Here is a 19,132-nt window from a genome sequence, read left to right as displayed (position 1 = left end):
GACAGCCACATCTCTTTCAGATTCATTGTTATTCTTTAGAATCGGATCTGTTGCTTGGTACGTGTAAGGTTGGTGGATTGTTCCTCGATGATGTATTTCGCTGTGTGTAACTTAGAGCACCTGAATGTGAATCGAGGAAGGCTTGAAACGGACGGTGAGTCATCATCGCCATGGTGTTAAGCCTCCCGTTCCCGGGGGAACAAGGTTACCGTCTCTACACCAATGGGGATTTTTATTTTTACATTTGAAAAGCAAACCAGGGCCCAGCTCACAACAATCCTCCATTGCCCGTCTCTCCTCTCCCCTCCTCCTCTTCCATAACTAAGCTGCATCACACACACAAACCCAGCAGACGCTACACACACATCGCCTCATTTTAGAGCACCACGTCCTTATCTATGTCTGTGTGATATTCAATATGTTTCAGATATCAAAATACAAACCTATGCAGATGAGATGGAGGGGACAATATCACAAACTCAGTAAAAGCCTGTGCTCTGTCATTTGCTGCAGAAAACCACATACTACAGCAGCGGTCTATTTTCAGGAGTTGAAAGCGTACAATACAATACCAACTATTTAGAAACCCAAAGCCCTGCAAACCTTAAAGGAGCAGTTGGGGAATGCACTAACTGGCCTTCTTTACAAAAAAGGAGATGGCTGATATCACACTCCTGTCTTTATTGTCTGTGCTGGAGTTTAAACTTGGCTCAGCTATGCAAAAGTGTAAGCAAAATGTGTAATTAAACACATTATTTGCTTGTACAACCCAAGGTAAAAAAATATTTCCATTAGAAATCAACCCTCTCATCAAATTTTCAGTCACCAGATTAATTAAAATGTTTAAAAAATGGCCCAAAATTGTCAAAAGTGCTATTTATAACTTCTCACTAACAGGGTCCTTATTTGTTGAGTTCTGCCTTCATGAAAAGTCAAAAATATTCATATTTTCTTCTCAAAGGATTACTCACATTATTTTTTAAATCTTTAATTATCAAAATAGTGAGATAGTGATGACCTGAGATTTCCTTTTTGTTGATCAACTAATCACTGCAGCTCTTTCTGTATCTCTGGATGAATAACTACAGAAGGGATGCTACCGAGATATTCTTGGCACTGACTTACAAAAAAGAAATGAAAAACAGGGGGAAGCAGCAAGGCTGGCTCTCTCTTAAGTTATGAAATATTCCTCCTAGCACCTCTACAGCTCAGTCTTTAGCCATTTTCTTTTAACTGATTTGCTAAACTACTTCTTGAGAAACAGTTTTAACCAACCATAACTTCTATGCGGCACCTCCACTAGCTGGCAATTTGTTCATTCTAATAGCCGCTCCTAAAATGGCAATTTCTTCATTTCGTTTTGTGTGTGGATTAAACAAACTAGATTCAACATGTTGCTAACTTTGCTTTAGAGTCAATCTACCTGTTCCATATTAGATAATACCCTCTGGCCTCCATCTTCATACTAAACGCCCATGAGATTGGTATTGCTCTTTCTATCTACCTCTCAGTGCGAACGTGTATGTCTGCATTTGTTAAACTCTTCTTTGAAACCTGATTGATTTCCCTTACAGGAATAATATGTAATCAACTCAATGAGCAGCCTACAGCATGCAAACAGCTCTAAGAGTATAAGGCATCAAAGTGGTGCCAAAGGTGTTTTTTTCTCTGTGTTAATTCATAAGTTTTCTTTAAAAGATGTCCTCAGTGTTCTTTTAATAAAGAAACAAGGGATTCTCCTTGATATTCTGAGGACAGTTGTAATTATGTTTTCAAGAAATCCTGTTTTATTCTGGTATAGTGGTTGACTACATGCATAGCAACACCTACTGGCTTCCAGCAGCCATGGCTTCAGAGAAGAAGCAAATCAGAGGGGTAATTTGTCAAATTAACAACCTACTGTGTTTCTATTTAGGCCAAACCTTTAGTTTAAGCTCACTGTCAGTAAGGTAAAAAAAACTGTAATTTAAACTCCACGACTGGATATTTTTTTTAATCTACTTATGTTTTTTCCCCCTTAAGCACCAAGTATTTTCCAGAGAGATGTGTGTCCACCGAAACCTTGAAGTGCACAAAATACTGGTCCTCTAACACTGCAGTAAATGAACAAGACATTTTCTATCTGAAGACCAATATGACTCCTTTAACTTCTCAAACCTATTGGAAGTAAAGCAGACATGGTATCATTTTCTTCTGCATCCTTCTAGGTAAAAAGTACCAACCTGTCACAAAGCCCCACGACTATGATCTTATACAAAAGCAGCTGTTTTGTGTCTTCACAAGACAGACATGACCATTATTTGTCTATTTTCGAGACTGCGGTTTATGCTTGCATCTTTATTTAAAAAGTGCAACCCACAACGCAAGCCTGTGATGAAAGTTTCAGAAAGAGGTTACCAGTAGTTACATGTGATGTTGCACCAATGTTCGGCAATCACATGCAGAGAAAAACCTATTGTTAGAAGAAGAAGAGATACCAATTTTCTTGCTGTCAGTGCCTCGGTGTAGCCGAATGCAGAAATGGTTGACTCAGTGGTTACAAAGCTTTACTGGAAATGTCTGACTCGCTAACTGAAGAAGTTCACACATTTTTTTTCCCTAAGAGCTGTTATGAAGGCATTTTGGGAAATTCAGGAAATCAATAACTTAACTGAAAGAAGATGTAGTAGGTTAAAGCAAAGTGGAAGTAGTCTACAACTTTTTTTCCCATTTGAGCACAAAGTCAGTCCCAGAAATGATGAACAATGTCTGAGTATGTGTCTGAGTATGTGTAGGTGGAAGTTTTCAATAAAAAAAAAGAAGAAAAAAAAAAAAAAAAGAAATGGCAAGTTGTGTTGCTCAGCCACTTACAAACATGCCTTGAGTCTTACTGTGCCACCAACATCCCCATAAGAGGACACAGAGTGGTGGTTTAAGACCCTTGAAAACAGGTTGTTTTAAGAGAATTCCCCTTATGAATTTAATGGTTTTGAACATACAGCAAGATAGTTACAGATGTAGATATCTAAAGAGGAAGCCAGTAATAAATAGGCTTATATACGCATTCTTTCTTATAGCCAGTAGGGGGTGACTCTTGCTGATCTTTATAGTCTGATCCTATAAAGATTTACAACAAACTGCCCCACTTCTCATTTGTGTAAATATCTCAATAAACACTTTGCTGATGAGTTATAGGTCTTAATCACTAGGTTTGAGTATATAGAATCTTTAGCTCTTTAATTACACTCCCATTTAAGCTCAACATAAACAATAAATCAGGGTAGCCATTCCCAAACTTCACAATGTAAAGGTCCATTTTGAACTCTTCCTGAAAATATTTTGTGGTCCTACTTAATTACATCATTAATCAAGACACAAAACTATTTGGTGTTCTGGACCCACACTTGAAAAATTCCAGCAATACATATAAACTTAGGCTTCTTCAGCAGCACGTGTTAGCCACCATAATTGCGAATAACACATTTCATGTGACTTTTTAAAAAATATATTTTTAATATTTTTTTTTACTTTAAACATTTTATTGTGATTTCAATTAGATGTTACTGCAGTGCCGTCAAGGACCACTAGAGGGCTGTGGTCTGCATTTTTGGCATCATTGTTTTAGGGCAGCGGTCCCCAACCTTTTTTGCGCCACGGACCGGTTTAATGTCAAACAAAATTTTCACAGACCAGCCTTTAAGGTGTCGCAGATAAATACAACAAATAAAATGATACTACCAAGACAAAAACTGTGGTATTTTGTAAATATAATAACAAACACAAATTCACTGTGTAATTGTGTAACTTTATTAGCAGCGTCCTCCTGAAATGCGCCAAAAACATTGAGAGTAACGTCCTCCTCTCTGCCCCTTAATGTGCTCTGGTTGCTATGGTAACGCTTAAATATTTCTTTCAAAATAAGACACACCACTACAACACAGGAAAAGACCCAGGGAAACAGAGTTAACGATAAAAACCCTGAAAACCAGAAATTTCACACCCGAGCCTCAACTCGGGCCAATACCAAACGATCCACGGACCCATACCGGTCCGTGGCCCGGGGGTTGGGGACCATTGTTTTAGGGCATGACTATGTTGTGACTGCCCACCTTACTGTATAACCAAGGACTAACCTTGGTTTCTTATTCAGATCCACTCCTCAGTTGTGATGTCCAATTTAAAAAAAAAAATCCACAGCGCCAACATGGTTATGAAAAAAAAAAAAAAGTTCAACTTCAAAACAAAATTTCACAAAATCACTGATGATGGGTGATGTCACAGTAGCTAAGCCATACATTGAGTTTATGGGTTTTCCCAAAGAACACTGCGTATTATTTCTTTTATTCCATGAACATTGTATTTATATCCAGATTTCTAGTCTGAAAATGTGATAAAAATTATGATTTTTAGTACCTTAAATGTCATTTTAGCATAATAGACTACAGTGTTGCTCAGAGAGTAGTGAGTGACTTCAGAAAAGGCTGTTCACTTAAAAATGACCTAACAAGTTAAAAAAAAAACCCAATGTGCAGACAGAACTGTCACAAATAAATGCTTTTTACTTAAAATACAACATAATTAAAATATTCAGTTGGCACCTACTAATTGAGGTATGTGGATAATCAGTGGTTATTAACAAAGGAGTTTTTGAATAGAAGAAATGAGATGATTGTGTGTGTTCTTACTGTATCTCTTTGGTCCATCTTCGAGGCAGAAGGAAAGCGTGAGAGTGGCATCCTCTTCAAAAAACTCTGTCGCAAAGGCATCCCACCACAAACTGTCGCTTTCCTGAATAAACAAAGTCAAAGGTCATAAAGACAGGTATACCACTTCCTGCCCATTTGAAAATACTGTTTAACAGTTTTTAACAACAGCCACAGATTTAAGGTCATCACCACCTGATGTACTGTGTGAAATCTTGTGTTTTCAATGGCCCACGTGTTGCTTCAGTTGGGTATGAAATTCTTCATTTTCTTCTACTATTTAATAACCCAGTGAATTTCCTTTATCCCGGTTGTTGTGCTTGTGCTATTGCATTTTTTTACATAAATTCAATATTGATTTATTCTGATAAGACAAAGATATTGTGACAATGCGGGCTTTTCCATGAGACAAGATAAACACGAATCTAGTTTGTTTTTTATCACATGTGAATTCATGAGTGTTCCCCTTACTGTATTCATTCAAATGAAACTCAGAAGCTTTATGAAAGTTTACAGTTTGGGCTGTAAAATGGTTTAAATACAACACATTACAGTGTGGATCAAGAATGGAAAAGTTAAAAATATGGGAATAAAATAGAAGTCAGGAATGCTTCTTTACCAAAACAAAAGACAATTCTAAAAGATGAGATGTGATGGCCTGAGAATTTAACACAAGTTGATGTGAAGCCAAAATATGGTAACACTCTTTGCTTTTCTTAAGCAAGCACTTTGGGAGAGCCCTGCCTGAGGCTTCTCCAAGTCTGAATTACAAGCTGAAGTGTAACAGCTTTAAGATCAACTTCTCCTTTCAACTTTCACAGCAGGTCACGATAAGTTGGCCATAAGAACACTGCTGACAATATTAATATATTAGGTGGATATTTTAAATTACTCTTTTAAATATATGAATAAACAAACGTAAGTGATTTACTTAAAACAGTTAACCTCTTAGTATTAAGTAACAGTAACAGTAATGGATACAGTAGCAGCAGGCCAACAATCATAATAACAGTATCACTAGTAATTACAATCACATAATGAAACAATCATTATGTGATTGTTTAAAAAAGTACTATTAGTAGTAGCTTAAGCAGTGATGCTTTTTTTTAAAAAGCATTAATATTAATATACTAATAGAAGTATTGAAAGGTGCAAATGGAGTTTGCAAAGTCAATATTTTGTATGACTACCTATATTTGTCAACACAACCTTAATTCGCTTTGGCAGGTTTTCTTGTAATTTTTCAAGGTATTCCTTAGGGACAGTTTTCCAGGCTTCTTGAGCATCCCAAGGCTTTTCTTTGGATGCCGGATGCCTTTAGTTAAATGGTAAATGGTCTGGATTTGTATAGCGCTTTACTTGGTCCTAAGGACCCCTATACTATACACAATCATTCACACACTGGTGAGTGCAAGCTTCAGTGTAGCCACAGCCGCCCTGGGGTGCACTGACAGAGGCGAGGCTGCCGGACACTGGCACCACCAGGCCCTCTGACCACCACCAGTAGGCAACGGGTAAAGTGTCTTGCCCAAGGATACAACGGCCGAGACTATCGGAGCCGGGGCTTGAACCGGCAACCTTCCGATTCCAAGACGAACGCCCAACTCTTGAGCCACGATCGCCCCATAGTTCTATTCCCTATTGACGTGATGCCACGCTGCTTCAATAATGTTGAGGGCCAGGTTCTGGGAAGGCCAATCCATGACTGATAGTGTTCCATTTTATAGTTTTAATCAGGTATGTTTTTACTGCACCTGCAGTGTGTTTGGAATCATTGTCATATTGAAAAACGAAGCTAGTGCCAGTCAAACGCTTTCTAAATCATATTCAAAATCTTTTCCGTGTTTATAGTTCCATCAGTCTTGACCCCCAACACTGCTGGCGGAAACCATGATAAAGCCTCCAACGTGTTAGACACTCCATGTTGTACATACTGACGACAATTAGACACAAAAAATTTCACATTTGAATTCATCGCTCCCTAGGATCTGTTCCCACCGATTTTCAGTACAGTTCTTGTGAAATTTGGCATACCTCAGGCTTTTCTCCCCGTTTCCTTTCTTAGCAATTCTTGCTTGCCAGCCACCCTTGTTTGGTGCATTTTTTAAGAAATTGGAACAAAATTAATATAAAAATTAATATAAAATATATTAAAACCTTGGAAGGACCTTCAGAAAGTCTGGAGAGCTATTGCTCAAGACCACGTAAAAAAAAAAATACAATAAAGTCAGGCTCCTTGGAAGCAAAATATAAAAGACTTATGCTTAGTAGTGTACTTGTATTAGAATTAGAATAACTATTAGTGTTAGTATTAATATTACAATCATTAGTAACAGCAGTAGTGTTATCCCTTTCTGTTGTAACTGCAATAGAATTTATTTTCCCACAGTGAATCTGTGAAGAAACACAATCATGCAAATCTCTTTGCCCTGAAATTACTCCTCTAACAGCCATTTGCCCTCTTCCCCCTCCTAACAAAAAGCCCTGATAATGTCGGCGGGGCATCCTCCACTCCTGTCCCCCTCCCTCTTCCACATACCAACGTCCAATTGATGCTAATTTCCTCTGACACGTTATGACAGATCACCACGTTTCATTCTGCGCCGGGCTGAGGGATGGCAAGCACTTCCCAGATGTTGACAATTAGCGTTGTCACCATCGAGCAGTGTCAAGCCCAATAAGAGGTGACTGGAGCGCCCCACAGGTCAGCGCTGCTCATACGCAGTGTATCTGATGCAAAGAGAGAGACATGTGGTGTGGAGGACCTGAAGCTAACCCTCATGCAGCAGGTCAATCAATAGGTGATCATGAGTTTGTGGGGAGGTCTTTTGGATGGCCAACCAATCAGCTGAGCTGGCTACAGGCTGAACTGAGACTACACAATAAAATACTTTCAGTGGAGTGGAGTACTAACACTTATGAGCCATGCATTTCGGAACACTAAGACTTACCACTTATCAAAGGTTAAGAAAAGCTGAACTCTTAATATAATAAAAAAAATTTTTAATAAATTATTGCAAAACTACACCCCAGTGAACCTGATTTATACACAAAAAAAGACCTAACATTACTGTAATAATTAAATCTTCTTTGTATGCTATCATATGCTTTTTCTAGACCCACTAAGACACAGTGCAACTCATCCTGACCTTCTCTATACTTCTCCATCAACACTCTCAAAGCAAAAATCGCATCTGTGGTGCTCTTTCTCTGCATGAAGCCAAGCTGCTCGCTGATCGTCACCTCTCTCCTTAACGTAACTTCAACAACTCTTTCCCATATCTTTATCAACTTTATCCCTCCATTTCTCAGAGTCCTCTCAGTCTCTTAGATTGTGTTAAACAATCCACTGCTCTTACTCCTGGACATCTTCATACCTCCACCTGGACCAACCGCCTTTCCCCTCTTCACCTTCTTCTATAATTCAACAGTTTTTCAAGGAGAAGCCTCCACTTTTGTTCAAATAACAACATCACTAACAGATATTGGTGGAAACACTGATAAAATATAATTAATCCTTTATGGTCTTAAACCATCTAAAATTTGTTCCATTAAGAGTAAATTAACAATCCCAGTTTCTCAGCATCCACTATTAAGTCTTCAAACGCAAAAATCAGGCACCAGGTGACACGTAAAAGAAAACTGAATTTACAGTAATCCTGTAAGGCTTTCCACATTCTTCTGGAATATTTACTCCCTAGACAATTTTTATGTGCTGAATCAACAGGCATGCCTTACTTTTCATGTCATGTTGTGTGTGTTTAACTTGGGAATGTTATCTTTAATTCCATAAATAGTATCTGCTTGCCTTAATAAAATGTCTATTACTTTGCTTTATTAACCCTATTAATAAATCAAGTGAGCTTGAAGTTAACGATCTAGCTAACACCACCACATCCAACCACTTCTTTACTGAGAATACGTTAGAGAATGAGAGGCCAAGTCCTGGACCTCCTTTTCCCTTCAGACTCTTACTATCTTACTTTCATATATTTTCAGAGGTATAGAAAGACCCACTGCTGCAGAATAAATATCTGCCCCTGTTGGGGGCATCATAATGTTTCAGAGTAACATCATAACCACAAATAAAAGTCCTCTACTTTTGTCATGCATTTATTGGGGGCATACCTACTACTGCTTATTCCCCAAAATCTAAATCTATGCAAGTCCCAAATGTCTTTCTTTACACTGAAAAGCTGGAGGCTGCAAATATTTTGCCTTTTTTTTTAAATAATTAGAAAAAAGTTAATTGAATTATTTTAAAAATGAAAGGAACATTTTAATGTAAGTTTTACAAGGACCTCTCAACATTGATACAAATGTACTAAATGTTAGTGCTGCAGGTTTCATTAAAAACTGCACCAGCTGTGCCAGAACCATCAACTTTGACAGGAAACCATTGACTTGTAATTACAGCTCTCCCATTGGGTCAATCAGAGTAATTGTTTACACTCGGCCAGTGCTAAAATACATCAGTCACTTTCAACGTAAAACTGTAAGACAAAGTGATATATGAATAAAGTCCATGATTTTTCCTGAGTGCATCACTGGGATAGAATGTGTTGCATGGAAGCTAATGTGTGTATTTTACATTGGCGAGAATGAGCAGACAACACTGAGTCTTCTCTTTCAAAAAAAAAAAGAAGCCTTTGCTTGAACTGGAAGATATGGTGGTCAAACACACACCGCTGACTAGCCACTGGGAATGAAGTGCATGAGCTGTCGTGTGCATCTGTGCGTGTGTCTGCCTGACTGTGTCATACTGTGCGAATCAGCAGGTGTGAACAGCCGGCATGTTTGTGGTGTCATGTGAATACATCTATTTCAGAGGGCCAGACGGAGAAGAGTGACACACACCAGGCAGAAAAAGACAAAGAGAGAAGGAGACCGCCTTTCGTGCTACTCAGCATTCAGATTGAGTTCAACCCATAATCCAGTATCATGAGGGGGCGGGCACTCCTGGGATTGACAGTCAAGTGAAGGGTGAACAATATGCTCACTCTCAACACTTGCTCACCACTTCTCAAAGATCCTGCTCTGCACATTCATTTTTTACACTTTTACAAAAAAATTAAAAAAAATGATAATGTTATTCAGAGAACAAGCTGCCATTGTGGCAGATTTACAGCAGCTATATGTAGTATTAAAGCATAATGATGCATTCACTTTTGTTTTATCCGAGTTAAAATAGAGTGCACTATTTTAGTTCAGGTTTAGTTTTGTAATTTACTGGGCAAAAACTCGACTAAATTTAGTTCAGTTTAATGGTATTTAGGCACTTTAGTATTGAGAGAGTTCCCCCAACAATCACACAGTCCCCTATGAACAACCACTTGGCAAAAGCAGGGAGGAAAAACTCACTTTTATTGGGAAGAGCCCCCTGCCCCTTTGTGGGCAAAAAAACCCATCCTAAAACTACAGTACACGCTTATGAAACTAACTAAAACAAACTGTAAAAAAGCAACATAAGGGTGCATATGTGTTTTGACACTGAATTAACTGCCTCCATATATCCCTATATCTTACTATAACAAGGTGTAACAGGTCTGTCTGTGTCTTTGTGTGTTTATTTGTTTCTCTGTCCACAAACTCCTCCTAGACCATTAGGTGTTGAGCAACCAAACTTTGTTTACAGGTACATGTAAGGCCCCTGAACATCCTTAACTACACTCAACAAAAATATAAACGCAACACCTTTGTTACTGCTCCCATTCCCCATGGGATGGACGTAGAGACCTAAAATTCATTCCAGATACACAATATAACCATCCCTCCCAAACAGTGGTCACAAATCAGTCCAAATGTGTGGTAGTGGGCACATCTGCTATATTGAGATAATCCATCCCACCTCACAGGTGTGCCACATCAGGATGCTGATCTGACATCACGAGTAGTGCACAGGTGTACCTCAGACTGCCCACAACAAAAGGCCACCCTGGAATGTGCAGTTTTGTCTCACAGCAAAATGCCACAGATGCCACAAGCAATGAGGGAGCGTGCAATTGGCATGCTGACAGCAGGAATGTCAACCAGATCTGTCACCCGTGCATTGAATGTTCATTTCTCAACCATAAGCCGTCTCCACAGGCGTTTCAGAGAATATGGCAGCACATCCAACCGGCCTCACAACCGCAGACCTCGTGTAACCACACCAGCCCAGGACCTCCACATCCAGCAGGTTCACCTCCAAGATCGTCTGAGACCAGCCACCCAGACAGCTGCTGGAACAATTGGTTTGCACAACCAAACAATTTCTGCACAAACTGTCAGAAACCGTCTCAGGGACGCTCAACTGCATGCCCGTCGTCCTCATCGGGGTCTTGACCTGACTCCAGCTCGTCGCCGTAACAGACTTGTGTGGGCAAATGCTCACATTTGATGGCGTCTGGCACGTTGGAGAGGTGTGCGCTTCACAAATGAATCATGGTTCACATTGTTCAGGGCAGATGGCAGCTGAGAATGTCCCAGTTCTTGCATGGCCAGCATACTCACCGGACATGTCACCCATTGAGCATGTTCGGGATGTGCTTGACCGGCGTATACGACACCGTGTACCAGTTCCCACGAATATCCAACAACCTCGCACAGCCATTGAAGTGGAGTGGACCAACATTCCACAGGCCACAATTGACAATCTGATAGACTCCATGCGACGATGTGTTGCACTGCATGAGGCAAATGGTGGTCACACCAGATACTGACCGGTTCTGGGTCCCCAGACCCCCAGTAGCGCAAAAAACTGCACATTCCAGGGTGGCCTTTTGTTGTGGGCAGTCTGAGGTACACCTGTGCACTACTCATGATGTCAGATCAGCATCCTGATGTGGCACACCTGTGAGGTGGGATGGATTATCTCAATATAGCAGATGTGCCCACTACCACACATTTGGACTGATTTGTGACCACTGTTTGGGAGGGATGGTTATATTGTGTATCTGGAATGAATTTTAGGTCTCTACGTCCATCCCATGGGGAATGGGAGCAGTAACAAAGGTGTTGCGTTTATATTTTTGTTGAGTGTATATCATATATCATGATGTCATTTTATTGCATAGCAATCTCCTAGCAACAAGGTAAAATTGATGATTCTTTTAGCATTCATGCACATATAATAACTTATAAAAGCATTGCATCCTTGTTTTTTCACAACTGTAACGTTACTTTATATCCACTAAAGTTGAATTATGCAAGATATATTATGATGCCCTCATGTTGCCTTGCACCAACCTAGCAACAGGCTAAAATTACCTGTTTTTAGCCTTTATGTATCTAAAACACCTTATGAAAGCCTCCTATAAATGTCTACCAATGGTTTACATTTTTATGTATATATGTATTTTATGTATATAGTTTCTAGTTTATAAAATCTTAGACAGCCCAGTGATTCTTTTCTGGAGCTGTAAGCCATGAGCTCAAGGACTATACTGTACACTGTTTTTAAGAACTTAGCTTAAAGACATGCTAGATATGAGAAGCTCTAGTAAAATACCATAAAAGCAAAATTAAAGTTTTTAATCGCTCAGTATATATTCAAAAAATAAAGGACACATAACTGCAGCATTTTAAAAAGATGGCAGTCTCATTCATTGCAATTCCGAGACACAGGGTTGTTTAGATATCACTTGAAATTAAATAGCAGCACAACTAAGGGATGCTTCGGGGGCAACTTGATTCTCTTATCCTGTTCTATGTTCTGTTCTATTCTGTCAGTTTAGCAATATTTAAATAGTGAAACAAATGTGAGTGATATATAGCTCAATTTCTTAGAAACAATATTAATAAACAGAACAGAATTTATGTAAACATTATCAAATCGATAATCTCTTTTTATGTGTGGAAGGCAGCAGGAAGTTATATTTAAGAGTGACAAAAAAAAAAAAACCCAAAGAGGTCTGTGTTCATCATAATAAAGGAAATGTCAACCAGTGCAGTGGTGTGTCTCATGTATATTAAGGCACTGCTGCCTGAATGATGGTCTAACTCTTGCGATGGTTCACAAAAGCCTTAGTGATGAATAAAACATGATGCACGTGTAACTCAATGAGCATAAACTTACCATAATATCTGAGACTCAAAGATCTCACATCAGTCAGCAAGTCAGCGTTTAAGAAGCTGGGACCGTAAAATGTTTGGTGCTTTTACTTTGGAAATGATGAATTAATGGCTACCTATTCATTTTCTGTCACCTGACTTTTGAATTGCACTAAATGAAATCTTAAATAAATTTATATAATATAGCATAGTTTATTAAGAATGAAGGTAGCATAAATTAGCATTATGCTATGCAGCTACTTTAATAAATGTATATTTATCATCAAATGCAGAGCTGATTTTTTTTAAATAAAACTTAACGCTAAATAAAAATCCTTTATCCAAAATGAATAAAACCATAAAGAAATGTGTGATGTCACTTACCTGACAGGGAATACTGTTAACTCTTGATATTAGCCAAGCAAATATAGTAGGCCATGTTTTAAACATGCTATTCCATTTCATCCTGCTGTTTACCTGTGCATGTCAAAATAAAAACTTCAAGTACTGCTCATATTTCCTTAATAACTTGCTAGTAACGTACTTACAGAACCCACGAAGAGTTCATGTAATCAATGAACTTATCCAAAACACAGTTGGAACAAAACAGCAGAAAGAAAATTAATCAGCAGCTATCCTGATAATTCTGATCGTAATGTACGCTTTTTTTTTTCCATGCAAAACGTTTTAATATCAGCTTCTCAGATGTGAAGTTTTGTTACTTTTTTCTTTTAATAACTGTTCATTTGGGGAAGTTGGATTAATTGTTAAACAAAACAGTCTGACTAAATTCTGAATTTTAACTGAGTGAACAATCATCATTATTATTGTAAAAAACAATCACCAGTTGCACTCCACCACAAAAACAAATCTGATAAATCACAGAACTATAACCGTAAAAATATAACAATATAACAAATAATACTATTTTAGTGGCAGGAGGTATGATAAGTTTTTTTATGCTTCTACACTTTAGCTAAATTAATATGGTTTTTTTTTTTGTATTTGTATTATAAGAGTTGGCATTTTTAGAAGGTAAATGTAGCAGTATCAATAACATTGCTTTCAGTGGCACTACAACAGTGTGCTGGTCTTACATTAGTATTACATCATTTGCACCATAAAGCAGATGTACGAAAACAACCAAAGTTGAATTGTAAGGACATTACAGTTGGTACTTTACAACATTTTAGCTATAAATACTTTGTAAATTCAGATTTTACACAAATATTTTGGACAGCTTCCAAAATACCGTGCACCATTAAACAAACCAGAAGTGTAAATTTTTTCTAAATGATCTCACCTTAAAACCAAATGCAGCATTAAAATAGAACTTACAAAGCATTGCATCAGTGCCTTCTACTGCCTGCAGAGTAATTTACTTAAGTACCTTTGGTACTGGAGTGTTGGAATGGAGTATTTTAAAGTCTTCTTTCACACCACTGTCAGTGGCACAGATGATCAAGCTTTAAGCCAAATTCAATGCTGATTTTGGTTCGCATTATGAAAAAATGGGGAACATCATACGCCTTACCCTTTAATTTCCACAAATTAATGTTTTCTAGTGGCAGACAATAAGCAGCATCGCATCTGAACAGACTCTGTTGAACTTTGAACTGTTGAACCACGGCTAAAAGAGGATTTTAATATAAAAGCATGATCCCCATTTTGACATAAACTGCCTGGATTTAGTGTTGGAGATAATTTTTCGAGTGTTGTCATCCTGAGGGCTCCCATCACTCTGTGTTAGAGACTCGATATTCATTAAGCCTCCTCTCACTGTTTTAATGAAGAGTGTTTCACTTAAGCTTCCCCTGTTTTACAGAACGTCTTTCTTAAAATCCCCCTTACACAGGTTTGCAAAGGAAGGTTAGTTCACTTCTCTTTCTGAGTTAAAACTGCAATTCACTCACAATGGCTTAAATTTTGCGTTTCACAATGGTGAACTCACTTTTACTTTTAATATTTTCAAACAATTCCCTTGCCATTCTGTTTTCAAGATTTCCCTCAAACTGAACCTTTTTAAAAAATAATATTTTCTGCTCTAACTCAATATAGTTCATTTTGGCAGTCGACTGATATTTGGCTCAGCCCTGCAACCACGCTAAAAAAAAAGAGCATTTATTTCACAAAGAGCAGAGTTGACAGCGGTGTGTCTATTGTCTTGTCTCCATTAGCTCTGCTCTGCCCAGCAGGGTTCAGCCATAGATGATATGGTTTAGCTTGTGTCTCTGCTGAAAAGCCTCCCACCCAGACAACAGAGGAATCTGAAAATAACAAGCATATTTCATGTGCATGACCAGCATTTAGTTTCGGAATTCACAACAATACAACCCATGGGACTTGGCAGTTTCATTGCTCTTCCCCAACTCACTTATTTTCTAAATTAAATACACTTTTAGTAGTGCTAGCTAATAAAGCTAAATGTAGCTCAAACTTTTCCATTATATCCATGAGAAGTTCTATTTAGACTCAGTAACCATTAATCCTCCAAACTGGAGCTTTTGGGCAGCTTTTGGCCAGTGCACTGCCAAATTGTGAAACGTGGCTGGCTAAGCTGTGGACCGTCCAGGTTTGGCTCGGATCTAAAGACAGAGGAGAAGTTGGACCGAAGCCAGGCAGGCTGGAGAACAGCTAAAGCCTGGCCAGTGGACACAAACCATATGAATCCTCTGGCTCAAGCAAAACCGTACACAGAGGAGCTTTTCAGTGTTGTACAGCAAGAAATGTCAGGAGCTTTTTCTTTTAGGCTGTGATTGGTAGCAGGTTATAAAATTGTAAATGACATATATTTACTATGAAAAAAGAAGCCCGCACTGTTCCGTCTTGTAATATCCTATCAGTCTTTTTTTTTTTTATTATCTCCACCAGTTTCTTTCATATCCACCTCCCTCTCACTGTCTGTCTCCTGTCTGATGCGGTTTGCTGACAGACGGCGTTCTGCCTTCATTATGCCCGTGGACTCTCTGACAAACCACGTGGCGTGACGATGTTTGTTGTCAAATGGTACAAATCAGGCCCACTCCGAGGGACCCGTGGTGAACTGACACGGATGCGGCCGTGACGGCCGTCAGCCGATAAGGCTCTATTGATTCAAACGGATCGCACCTCATCTGCGGGGGATTTATCAATGTGTCAATTGCCCACTAGCCAACCACAAATCACCAGCACGGGCCAGAACCTCGGGGATTTGTGGGATATCCAGAGGATTGGAGGGACAGCATAGGGAGGATCCTCAGTAAATAGCAACAGAGCTGTGGGTTAAGTGCTCGCATAAAGAAATGTCCATACAGGATTGATAGGCAGATGACACTAAGTTTTACTGTCTGTGGAAACACTCAACAATACGCCAAGTATGAGTATACAAAACGCAAATAAACGAATATATTTAGAACATTTTTGTTTACCATAAAGTACATAGAGATTTACACACATGGCATGACCTCATTTTCTTTCCCTCTGTATCGTTCGGTCCTCACAGCCTTAACATCTGTAAGTTTAACATGAACCATTCTCCCAGGAAGCTTTTGTTAGTCTCTATTTCTTCATTGTTGCTTCCAGCCTCTTGTGACAGAAAAGCCTCCAAGAGTGTAGGCGTGTCTGGGACCTGACCTTGGAGAATTGCCGATGTCTAAAACCCCATTCAACTCCTGAATACCACGTAGCGCAGCTGACTGGTGGGCCAAGAAAGTTTTGTTGTGAAAGACTCAAACAGCTTCAAGGTATCGAGGAGCATAACAACATAAAAGAAGCAAAAACTCACTGGGTGTCTGAGAATGATCTTTAGCAAGGTAGTGTTTGTTTTCATTGTACGGTGAAGGCCACTGACAAGTAACACATGTCAAAGTCTAATAAAAAATGCTTCTGGTGAATGATTGTCATTTTCACGAGTTCTGAGGCAATACCTTGACTGAAAATATCTATATAAATTTAGCTTCCTCCCGAAATGTCCATACTAGAATCCAACTAAGTGTTAATCTGGTAGATAATTTAATCACAAGGTTGATTGATCATCTAAGTTATTTAACAAGCATGCAAATATAAAACCTTTGCTGGAATAACTTGCAAAATATGAGGATTTCCTACTTCTAATCCCATTTAATTTAACTATAAACTGGAAATTTGGGGGGTTGGTCAGATGGACAAAAAAGGAACCTAATGATGCCGATACAGACTTGAATGTTTTGATGATTTCTATATTCTTTCATCAGCAAATCAAATAAACTGTAACCTAAATGCATTTCTACATTGAAAAAATCAGACTTCAAGAGCCTAAAGTGCAATAAAATTAAATATAAAATTTAATTTCCCGGTTTTGCAAATCATTGCCATTTGAACTGAAAGCGCAACAAAACCAAAGTCACAGCTTCCCCTGGAGCACAGGGCTGTATCTTTCAGGGAGTCCTCAGTGTGACGACGGAAAAACTCTCTTTTAGATTGCATAAACAACACCACTTTAATCATGTCAAGAGTGTCATCACACACCGATGTTTGATATCAATGCAGGCTTACCCTCCCGGGTTCTAAGTGTTTTTATATAATGCAGACCTAACATGTTGCTGCATTTGGCCACCGTACAGCCACCAGCAGAGCATTATGCAAATTAAGAGAAATGAGTGCAGTGGGAGAGAAGTCATTGCCCTTGAACAGCCGGCGCACATTCCCGAGGAATGACCTTTCTACCCATATATGAAATAAGCAAAGATATTCCCATGTTGGGTTGCATGTCTGCCACTTTACTTAGGTATCTTTTCTAGTCTTCATTTTTCAGCGTTAGACATCACAGGCAGCAGTCAGAGGCATAGCTCAGATACCACTTATTGTGTTAAAGTGTCAGTTTAAGGTCAGGGTTAATACACAGAACTTATTTGTCTGCTGTTTTAAAGCAGGAAACATGAATGAATCAGAATTACTTCAACGCTTCTGGCTTTCACCCCAAAGGTGAAGGGGCAGGACTGATCCCCACAGCAGCAGTAATACAACTCTCCTGCTCAACCCTCCTGTTACCTCCTCCTCCTGAAACCTGCTAAAGACATTGGCAAAATCTTTAAAAATCAAGTTCTACACAACTGTGCTTTGAAAATGCCACGCAGACAGAGTTTAAATGAGTAAAAGCACTGTGATCGTTTTTGTGGGACCTGTTGGTAACCACCTCAGCAATAGTTGTATTCTGGTTGCTTTCCCATATAACAGCAAAATTGTTGAACACCTATGTCATTTGCAGTTAAATTACCATGCTGTAACAACTACATCACTATTCACGGAGGAATTTCTGACACTCTGTTTCAAATCTATGAGGGTCTGGCTAGACTCTGGATATAAGACATTTATGTAAATTTTTGGGATTTTTTTTTCAGTTAACCACCATGTTATCACAAACACAGGGCATGCAACTGACTTCATCTTATTGCCGTTTTATTGCTGTCTTAACACACTATTAACTGTTAACAGCAGCTGTGTCTGAATGGTTCGAGCCCCGGTCCCCATCTTTGAAGGAACCATTTCAAAGGCAGCAATATTTTAAGTTAATTGTGCACAATGGCAATATTTCTCCTACTACTGTTTTCCCTGTTGTCACTGTACAATGACAAACAGATTCAAAAAGATCCAATGGTCCTTTCACGGGTTGCTTGTATCAGAAGTATTGTTTCCCTTCTTTTTACAAGACAGAAAATAAACTTCACTTATCATCTTGTGTATCTGCCATGAGATTTAAGACCTTTACAAGAAATAAGTAGAAGCAGGCATAAGCTGAAAAATATGTCCCAACTTGGCAATTATACAGTGACACGTCAGATTTACCTTGTGATCCCCACGGGGGGTCTCAAACTAAAACCAGTTTCGAAAATACTAAATTAAAGGATTTCCTTAACTTTGGTTTTATTCGTTATAAGCATCTTGGATGTTTTATATATCCTTGGATTATTGATTATTTAAAAACACATGGTAATTAAAGATATTTCTTTGGAATCCTTGAATTTGTCATATAAAATGAACAAGCAAATATTCACAATCATTAGCTGTAGGTTTGCACATAAAAAATGCTGAAATGTGCTCGTAAAACCTGCACAGCTGCCATGTTTAGTAACAACAAACATCAATATCGATGGAAAATGTTGAAACAACAAGATGCATGAATAAATGAGAAAGCACAAAAAGAAAATGATTCTTTACAACCATAAGAAATTAAAATAAACAAGAAAGTGCGGTTCCAGGTTCTGGTTTGGACGCACCAACACGGAGCTACCCATGCAGCCTTTCTTTCTCTCCACTGTGCTAATTAGACTAATAAACAAACAACAGGGAATAGTTCCTCAACACTGTGGAGCGAGACGCTTGATCGATACTGGATTTCATCAAATCCACTGGTATTGTTAAGTTTGTGCGTGTGCCCTCCTGCTGTTGTTAGTGCTCGCTTT

At 38.7% G+C, this 19,132-nt stretch overlaps 1 protein-coding gene across 4 annotated transcripts in view; it reads right to left on the bottom strand.

Moving 5' to 3' along the window:
* ldb2a (LIM domain binding 2a) overlaps nt 1-19,132 on the bottom strand; it is a 112,728-nt gene that overhangs the window by 81,602 nt on the left and 11,994 nt on the right. For all 4 annotated transcript variants that reach the window (XM_004553656.4, XM_004553657.4, XM_076889598.1 and 1 more), the window contains exon 2: nt 4,665-4,767. In XM_004553656.4, the coding sequence (XP_004553713.1) occupies nt 4,665-4,767 (103 nt within the window). The remainder of the gene's footprint in view (nt 1-4,664; nt 4,768-19,132) is intronic.

This window comes from Maylandia zebra, linkage group LG2, assembly GCF_041146795.1.
Source record: "Maylandia zebra isolate NMK-2024a linkage group LG2, Mzebra_GT3a, whole genome shotgun sequence".
Lineage (NCBI taxonomy): Eukaryota > Metazoa > Chordata > Actinopteri > Cichliformes > Cichlidae > Maylandia > Maylandia zebra.
This window is presented reverse-complemented; position numbering and strand designations above follow the sequence as displayed.